Below are 10,732 nucleotides of genomic sequence, written 5' to 3' on the forward strand. Positions count from 1 at the left end.
GTCATGCTTGTCTAGTCCTTATTAGTGCAGATCGAATGCTATCGACCATGTTGCAATGTGGCCACCAGTCTAGGTGACTCGACACTGCGGGCACTATATATTGAGATTAGATGTTGGTTTGAGGTAGTCAACAGGAAACCCTGGATCCGGGTTTCGTGCTACTTGGCACTCGTCAGCAAGGTGTACCTATAATCTTGAGGGAACTGGTGCTCCCTGGCGGATTCGACTTCGTGTAACCCAGCTTCACAGTCAGAGACGTTATCACTAAGCTATACGGGCCGCGACCGACCTCCTGTAGAACTGAAATGGATAATATATATAAATATGAAGTAACCAAAAGTAATGTTGTAGTGAATGAGAACACAAGTGGGGATAATCGAATGTAATCTAGTGACCATTTTGTAAAAAAATTCTTTAAATAACTTCTCTTAGTGATATATTTAAAGCATTAATTTTCCCTTTGAATAAACTTCCGCTTTTTTAATCACATTTCTAGTTGAAATTGTAGTGAGCATGAACACAATTAGGGACAATCGAATATAATTTAAACACAAAATTACAGAATATCTTAGTAAAATCTGAGGACCATCTAGTAAATACTAAATTTGCACCATATCCATCAATTGTCTCAGATTTCACTGTTCCATTATTTCCACAGGAATTGTTTACTGTTCTCGTTCTCTTTTCTTTAATGTCCTTAACCTTCTGTTATCAGGTATTTCATTAACGATACAGACTACTTATATCTATTGAAATCAGCAGCATACACCACAATATTACTGAGTAAAATATATATAATCAGAAAATTACTTAAAAACAATAATATTCTATAAATATGATAATATTCATATTCTTTGGCAAATAAAAATGATGAGTCAATTGAAGCTAGACCACTATGGAAAACCTGAAAGCACTGGACGGCCGTTTCACCCTAGTATGGGACTCCTCATCCACGATCCCGCACCCCGCGGTGTTCGAACCCAGGATCTATCAGTTACGTGCACGAGCGCTTAACCCCTAGACCACTGAGCCGGCATTCAACGGTGTGAACAAACATATATATATATATATATATATATATATATATATATCACCACATGTTTATGTACACAATATTGCTGAAAATCTGTAGTTGATTCTGTCACCTATTAGATCATATATATAATTGGTGTAAATAGGTTTACCCAATCATTGTTAATATTATAGACACCTATATATACATATGAATTACAATAAAGTGGAAGCATTGAAAAGAAAAACCTATCTATTCATTTATTAGTCTTTATAAAGATATACAATTCAATTTACAGTAGACAATACAATTGTATTCATTGTAAATACCCAACATTGTATTTGGAACATTATACACATAGTTATATTATTCTATTATTACTATTATTATTATTACTACCATTATTATTATTATTATCATTAATTGTTTGTGAGATATAAAAGTAGAGCTTGTAAATGTTTGAATTAAAAAGGAATTTAATTAGTAGTATATTACAAACATCAATATTATTATATTGTACAATCTTATCTACATTTGTTTATCAGACAATTGGTGGTTGTAAGTATTATGCTTAGTGATTGTTTTATATTATAAAATGTTGTATTATATATTCATATTCATATTATTATTATTAGCTATATTCAGTATTATATTCTTGGTAAAATATAGAATTCTCAGCACAAGGTATGTCAGTAAGCATCTCCCTTATTGGTCGATCGTGACAATAAATATTAAGTGGTCATCAGTTAGAAGTTAGCGTTTTAGGAATCGACATCTGAATAATGTAAATTCTTTTCGATATATATTACCAGCAACCACAATATCTCTGAATGCCAGACCAAAAACTTAACCAATAGACTACATCGTCGCTATTACCGATTGAATGGCATATTACCATTGTTAATATTAATGAGTTTAACTGTCATGTAAGCGGAATAGATCAATTTTGGCCTAGTCCTGCTGTGAATAATTAATTCACGCGATCATTGATCAGAATAATTATACATGTGACGTGAATGTGTATATGAATGGTGTGAATGGTCCATCAGGGTGCTTCGTACTTGTGTAGTTGCGCTACAGGATTGAACTGTACTATTCAGATTGTAGCGTTAAAGCCTATATGGTGTCTAGTTCTCCTGGAAACGGGATTGATCTGTACCATTTTGGCTACAAATTTTAAGCCTGGACGGTGTCTGGCTCTCCTGTTAAACGGGATTGAGCTGTACTGTTTGGGTTGTTACGTGAATGTCTGGATGATATCTGAATCTCCTGAAAACCAATGTAAAATTGCCCTCGCCCACAAAGATATATTATATAACTAACTATAACAATATCTCTGGGCATTTTTGTAACTTGTACAGTGAAAAGTTGTAAACTTTTCATTAAGTCATTTGAATAGATTACCTGAATAGCAAACATAATGGTGTGTTAAAACAAACAAAAAACAGGAACAGGTAGCTCAGATACTCAAGTTGGCCTCCAATAATATAATTTAAAGTATATATTTTAAAATTTAGGAATTCCATGGTAATGTCTAAAGGAGCCTTTTCATACTTCTTGTATGCCTAAATTCCTGTTTATAGACTTTTTTTTTACAAATAAACTAATTCTGAATTTTAACTATTAGAAGGTTTAAGCGGAACCACCTAGTTGGGTACATTATTTAAATCCTTATTTACCCTCTAGATAAGCCACTGGAGATTACAGTGAAATTCTTGTATTTCATTTGTTTTACCAAGAAGAAATACCACCAGAGCAGTTACTTATGATGAAGTTTCATCCATATATGTTCTTAAATATTCAAAAGTTGATTAGATGTAAGAAAGTGAACCAGTTGTAATATTGTATACTTATTAAGCAAAGATGGATAGTGGCTAGCAGTGAAATCCAGGACTCGCGTTTCGTCCACTGCTAGCCACTATCCATCTTTGCTTAAAAAGTTTATAACTTGAGGCTATATCGAGGCAATCCGTACAGGATGTATATATGCCAACATGAGACTGATCAATTGCAGACCTAAACAACAATGGAAAGATACAAGTAAAACAACACCAAGTGAATCGCAAACTTATATTGAAAATTGTTTATTTTGCTGAATGAAATATATAATATTAAAGGAAGTGATTATAAGTATTATTCTTAAATTACTGATAGTGTGGTGCGTGCTATTTATATTGACATAAGTAGTATATAACTCGAGTCAGGAATGTAATGTCTAGCAGCAGAAGATTGGGAAGATCAAGAAAGGAAGAACGGGAATAGAAAGTAATTAGTATAGAAATGCAAGAACAATGAAGTCCGGGACAATTATTGAACATTTTGAGAGTTAGGTATTATAGTATGGTTTTTCTATTTTACCAAGTCACTCTGTAATGTTCTGCTAAACCTGTGTTCTCCTTCACTACACTAGTTCAACTGAATATTAGAGACTAAGAAACAGTAAAGTTGAAATATATGAACAACTTGTGAAGCTATTCAGAGTACCTGAATGAAGGTTCAATCATGTCATAAGGTAGAGAATTCCACGGGTTAGTGATGAGATAGAAAAGTCAACTATTAGCCTGAGAACATTTTTGGAATTTCCTCATAAATGCTCTATTCTGAAAGACAAACCAAACGATGATATATCAATCTAAAGATTGTGGTTAGGTTACCTCTAGTCTTTCTGAATGACAAAAGTAGATTAAATAATCTGACGATTATTTCTGTAATCGATTAACATCAGTTGAACAATCACGTAAAAATACAAACACCGAAGAAGTCTATTTTGAGAACCAAACCTCCGCGACACCCTAATAGAACAATGATATACTAATGAGCTTCCCACTATAGACTTAGTTTTACATAAATGTAAGAGGCTCAGACTTGTGAGATCAACTATGTTGAAACCAAAACGGAAAATCATCTTTTAATTCATTATTATCAGAGAGGGGTTTTGTAGATATTATAGTAATTTAATAGTTGAATTCATGAGTCAATTGAAGTTAGATTATTTAAAGTTCTATATTAACAACGTTGGATGTCAGCCGGCTTAGTGGTCATGAGGTTAAGCGTTCGCGCGTGAGACCGACAAGTCTTGGGTTCGAATCTCGCTAGGAGGGATCGTGGATGCGTACTGTTGAGGAGTCCCATACTGAGTTGAAATAGCCCATGATCTCAACTATTAAATTACTATAATATCCACAAAACCTCTCTCTGAATATATTTGGGGATAATTTTCTTATGTTACATAGTTATGCTACTTTTAAATTGTGAATAATAATTATGCACAGTTATGTATATATATCTCAAAGTATACGATGTAGTAATGATTTACATTTTGTTTATACATGAATGTTACAGATATATATGCAAATAACAATTTAATGGATAAATTAACATTTACAAAACCATGTCCAGAAGATGATTATCGATTTCATAATGGTAAGTTGTGAATAATCCCTAACTAACCAACTAACTTCACACCCTGAATATATCATGTTTTTACATGTTTATTAGACTAGAAGCTAAATGTCTTGGTAGGATCATAGATGAACAATGTCCCGTATTAGAAACAAATAGCTGTTCAGTCCATTCTGATTCTTAATGGTTGTTTAACATAATCATATGGTGTAACCCTTGATAATTTGACAGTCTCCACAACCCTCCGTTAGCCAAAAAACGATCAAGTTTGTGCTGATGATGTCGTTTAGATGAACGATCAAAGCTCGACGATCAAATCATCCAGTTCGGGGAACAAAACTCCATCAAAATTGAGTTTACTGAATTGAGTGGTCAAGTTTACAGTAACTACATCTTTTAAAATCACAGTAACCTGTTCATGTTCCAGTGACTGGTTTGTAATTTTAAGTCGATTTAGTTCATAGGTCATTTAAACGTATGAGATTGTTAATCAAAATAAACAGTTAATGTAAGATGAGTGAGACATAATGTAATGTTAATTTCACAATATCGTAATCAGTTAATAATACAACATTTATAAAACTAAAATGAAAACTTTGGTAAAATTTCATAACCGCATATAGAAGTTAAGTTTTTTTCAATAGCTGAAGTCATGAGTCAGTTAAATTTAGACCACCATGGAAAGCCTAGAGGCACTGGATGGCCGTTTCATCCCCTTGTGGGACTCCTCAGAAGTGCGCATTCACGCCCCTGCCTCGCTGGATTCGAACCCAGGACCTATCAGTCTCGTTAAGTTTATTGATGTATATTCCTATAGCCTATGTAAGATAACGAAAAATGTTTGGAAATAAAACTGATCACGTTAATTTACTCACTTCCTACTTAATTGACAGCATCACTTCATAGGAATTAATTCCGTAGATCATTTGAGCATTTGTTTTGTTACTCAACTATCATTTTAAATTTGCACAGATGTTTAGTTGAAGTTAGGCATTAACACCATTGAATGCAGGCTCAGTAGTCTAGAGGTTAAGCGTCCGCACGCAAGACCGATATATCGTGAGTTCGAACTTCGCGGGGTGGGGTCGTGGATGCGTACTGCTTAGGAGTCCCATAATAGGACAAGTTGACCGTCCAGTGCTTCCAGGTTTTCCACGGTGGTTCAGATTGTAAGTGACATCAATGTAGTACTATTAAGAGAATCTCAAATTATCTAGTTATGTCAATAAACTTTAGTTCTTTCTTGTAACTGTGACTGTGATTAAAGTTTTTAAAAATTTGTATTATTGAATGGTCGTCATTACTTTTGATTCGGTAGTTTTTCTATATTTCAAAGTCTTGTTTAGTTATTATGTAATATAGAATGAATCCATTTCGTTTTATCTTTGTAAAACATCAAATTTTTCTTTATATGACTGACTTCTTTAATGATACCATTTGTGAAGGTTATTATTGAAACGTTATAGGTGTCAGTTATGATCTTATTTTACCTACAGTAGATTCCATTTGTTTAACAATGATCTGTATCGTTCGTAAATAGGAGATTCCTGAAGGCCAAATCAAACGAAATTGAATACCTAACAAATACATTTTCAACTGATGGACCATGATAAGGTACAAAGAATAAAGGGTTGTGCAAGATTATCGATCGACTGAAGTTAGACATTAACACCGTTAGATGTCGGCTCACTGATCTACAAGTTAAACGTTTGCGTGTAAAAATGGAGGTCCTGGATTCGAGTGCGGAATCGTGAGTGCGTACTGCTGACTAGTCCCAAACTAGGATGAAACGGTCGTCCAGTGCTTTCAGGTTTTCAATAGTGCTCTAGCTTAGGTCGGCTCCCGAATTCAATTTTCTGAATTAGTTACTACAAAATGACTTATCGATGTCTAGAATTCTAGATATTTGTAGCCTTTATTATTTAGTTTGAGTGTGAATTAGGTTTTTCTTTTGATAAATTATCTTTGACAGTTATCATCAAATTGTTTTTGTCGCTCACCTATGCTTTCGATTTTCATTATTAATCCCAAGCTAGATGTAACTCCGCCTGTAACTATTCTAGGGCTAATGCCGGTCCCAAGCCCGGATAAAGGAGGTGGGTTGGGTATGGAGTCGAATCTTATTAAAAAACGCCAACCAGACTAAATAAATTAAATTGTTTGAACTCTGCCCTGGGAGTTGAAGGAAGAATTATGGCGCGTCATGAAGAAAGTCAAGATTCTTCGGAAGTCACGAGGCCGATGCCCCTTCTAACAATCAGAGTAACAATTTTTATAGGTACATGGAACGTCCGGAGAATGTGGGAGCCTGGATGGTCCAGTCAAATAGCAACGGAAATGAGGAGATGCAACTTGGCAGTACTCGGAAACAGCAAAACCCATTGAACCTAAGCTGCACAGCAAACGCTAGATACGGGTGAGATGCTAATTTACTCTAGTCACGAGGGGAAGATCGCTCCACACACACAGGAAATTGCTTTGGTGCTGTCCAAATAAGCACGTAATGGACTTATAGGATGGGAATCTCATGAATTCAGGATCATCAAAGCATCATTTAAAACAAAGAAAGTGGAAACCACAATGTATGTTATCCAGTTTTGTGCACTCATCAATGATAGCAACGACGACAATGAAGATCACTTTTATGAGAGGCTGCAATCGACCGAAGCAAGGTGCCCAGTAAAGGATCTGATAATCCTGGTGAGAGAACTAAACACCAAAATCGGGATGGACAACATTGAGTATGAAGACATCATAGCTTCAGACCACCACCTGGTTGTGTTCAAGATGAAACTTCAGCTAAAGAAGCTTTGGACACCTGAAGAAACAGCATTACAAAGGTTTAATACTGTCTTCCTTCGGTATACTGACAAACTCAACGAATTCGAGAACAGAGAAACTCAAGGCACAAGCTGAATACACTGAAGCAAGCAAACAAATGAAGAGCATTAGAGCCGGCAAGCAGAAATATGTGAAAGAGCTAGCAACGACAGTGGAAAAAACTGCCGAAGAAGGAAACATGAAACAACTATATGACACGACAAAGAAACTGACAGGGAAATATAGTAAACCAAAGAGACCGGTCAAGGACAAAGAAGGCGAGCCAATCACTGAAATTCGGGGACAGAGGAACGGATGGGTGGAATACTTTGAGTAACTGTTGAATGGAAACGGAAAAGAGGAAGGCCGAAGAATACATGACATCGGGAATTGAAAGCACATATGAAAAGGATGAATAACAACTGGAAAAAACTGGAAAGGATAGCGCAGGACAGAGTTGGATGAAGGATGCCAGTGTGTGGCCTATGCTCCTGTGTGAGAGGTAACAGGAGTAAATAAGTATGTAAGCTAGCCAGATATGATTCCATGAAGAAAAGATATAATTTCAATAGAAATCCAGATCGCTAAATTTCTAACTTCTTATATGTTGTTATTTTGAAAAAATCTTACGTATAAGAAATAGTCATGATTGATAGGTGAATAGGCAATTATTAAATATGGCATAGGTGTTTTGCCTATTCAAAGAACTCCTTATTAATGGACACTCATTCTTTCACCTTAATATAAAGATAAAGACTTAAAACTAATTTAAATACTGCATTTAAACTCATTGGTTGACATTCAATCGTGTTATGTCATTACTCATTATATTGAGCGATTATCATCTGTAACTATAGGTTATACTATTCTCATATTCGGCAAGACTAAATAACATTAGTCTTGACTTCTGGAATTCAGTAACTAGTGAATACAAAATGGTCTCTTACAATTTGTTGGTTATAAGTGAACGATATACATGTTCAAATTCACTTGGTGTTGTTTTACTTGAATTTTCCCATTGTTATTTAGGACTGCAATTGATCAGTCTCTTATTGACATATGTGCATACTTTCTGTATTGCCTCGATATAGCCTTAATTCACAAGCATTATATGCAAAGGTGAATAGTGACTAGCAGTGGAATCCAGTTTGACGCACGATTCATCCTAGTTGTGGCTCGTCAACTGCATTTACCTGCATCCCACAGTTGAGGTTCACTCAGGGGCTCGAACTCAATACCGTTCGCTTCAAACGTCATCACGTCATCTACATAGCTACTGAGTCCTGATAGCCACTTGTTTGTGCAACGGGATGAAGTTTAAATTCACTTGTATTTTCCCATTGTTATTTAGGACTGCAATTGATCAATCTCTTGTTGGCATGTGTGCATCAACTCTAGGATGCAGGTACATCCAGCTGACGAGTCCCAAATAAGACGAAACCCGTGTCCTGGATTCCACTGCCAACTACAATCTGTCTTTGCATACATATGTTCGTTTGTTATGTGATATCTCTATGATTTGTGGCCGGATTTATTAACTGTGATTGTTAGTGGCAAACTTTATTGAGATGTTAGTTTTTAAATAATGGATTTTAATATATTTACATGAAAATTAATGAAGTTAATTAAACATAAACTTATAGCAAATCTGCAATAAAACAAATCAATTTATAAAGGAACAGTAAGATTAATTCATATAAAGCATTGACAAAACAAAAAGAAAGAAACCATTCTGATTAATGAAATTTAAAAAATAGATCAACATTAGACTACTATCGAAAACCCAAAGGCATTGAACTGTCTTCTCATCCTAGTATGTGACTCATCAATCGTATTCATCCATGACCCCGCATACGGAACTAGAACTCAGGCACTTCAGTTCCACATGTGAATATCTAACCTCTAGACTCTTAACCTAGTGTCCAACAGTGTTAATGTACTAACATCATTCATTAATTTATTTATTTTAACACATAGATATTGGTACAAGGAGGCACCAAATACATATGCACCACACAAATCTCATTCGATATGTGTGAGGGCTGTGATACTGCCCGGGTGCCCAAACCGAAGCAGGTGGTCTTCTTAGAGGGTCACTCACTGAGCCTTCGACCCGAAGGTCTGATCCACAAGGCAGTGGAGCATCGTAAGGAGATGCAGTCCTGTGGAAGCCGGTGACCAACAATTGGTTCATACGCCATTTGTCCCCGCAGGATACTGGAGCCCATGTGCACCGTTGGTTTGGAATCCGGTTAAAGCGCCGGACATTCGCTTTCCGTCCTCTCATTTTCGTAAACAACACCCCGTCACGAGAAGGCAGTGAGTAGGACTTCCCTGGCAGTGGCTATATACGCGTGGCCATGTGAGAGCATTTCGAGGGGGATAGTGAACTCTCCCTACTCTCGGCCGTACCAGGGCATTTGGGGGCTTGTCTAACATCGATCAATCTACAACATTAAGTGATTATTTCCCATCGTCTTCGGTGGTTAACTGTCTGATATTCAACACATTTGAACTCCACTGGTCACAACTTCTCATGAATACTCCGAGAACTACCTCTCGAAGATAATCATTAGTATGAGTTGTAGATCATAAACTGATCAATATATCTTTTTTTTTGATACAATTAATCAATAAAGAATAGATTATTAATTAGTTTACTTTTCTTTTATATATTTTCTTTTCAATAAATAGCTACTGGAAATTTTTTATGTGTCGTACCAACAGCAAAATTATGTTTTAAATTATGTCAAAAATTTGGTTGTACTGAATGGTATTATATGAGTTTTATACCATCAGGAAGTAATGAAATAAAAGATTATCATCGTTGTCGATGTTTCCCGGAATATCGTTTTTGTTTTTATAATGCTGTACCTAGACGATATCGTAATTTTGATTGAATAGAATCTTTTTTTTTTGTTTTTTTCGCTTCTTTTGTTTTTTCCTTTTTCTTTCTTTCTCTCTTGTTATTTATCTTTGAAACTATAAACTTCAATGGCCAATTCACTATTTCTATTCGATATTTTTATTGTTGTTGTTGTTTTTGTTGTTTATTCTAGATTGATTTTTCATTGAATTGAACTCCTTTACATTATTGATTTTTTTTTAATATCAGCATAATATTGTATATTTTCAAGTTATTTTTAGTTGCCTTAGTTACTGTAAAAGTAATTTATTTAATTATTTATTTATTTATTACTTAAACAAATACTTTTTATGTTTATTTCATTTTAATAAACATTTAAAGTTAAATTTGAATACAAATTCTATATCATTTACAAAAAATTAAAAAAAAATGTTCAAGTTATTATCAAAAGGGGTTTTTTGGAGATTGTAGTAACTTAAACAGTTGATTCTGATACTAATCAACACATGCTCACGAGTGAATGGCTTCAAGATATATATCCTGGAGTTCTAGTGAGAAGCAGTGACCAGTGGAGTTCAATCGAGTCAGTTGTGAGATAGTAACTCACTGATGACAATGGTGGATGTGTCGCT

General features: G+C 35.0%; 1 protein-coding gene across 1 annotated transcript; it reads left to right on the plus strand.

Annotated features, from left to right (window-relative positions):
- The first annotated feature begins 1,448 nt into the window (after positions 1–1,448).
- MS3_00009898 (uncharacterized protein) lies at positions 1,449–10,486 on the plus strand. Its single transcript, XM_051218310.1, has 3 exons — positions 1,449–1,570; positions 4,355–4,435; positions 9,929–10,486. The coding sequence occupies exons 1-3, from the start codon at positions 1,468–1,470 to the stop codon at positions 10,132–10,134; spliced, it is 390 nt and encodes a 129-aa protein (XP_051073017.1). The 5' UTR covers positions 1,449–1,467; the 3' UTR covers positions 10,135–10,486.
- Positions 10,487–10,732: the final 246 nt, after the last annotated feature.

This window comes from Schistosoma haematobium, chromosome 1, assembly GCF_000699445.3.
Source record: "Schistosoma haematobium chromosome 1, whole genome shotgun sequence".
Lineage (NCBI taxonomy): Eukaryota > Metazoa > Platyhelminthes > Trematoda > Strigeidida > Schistosomatidae > Schistosoma > Schistosoma haematobium.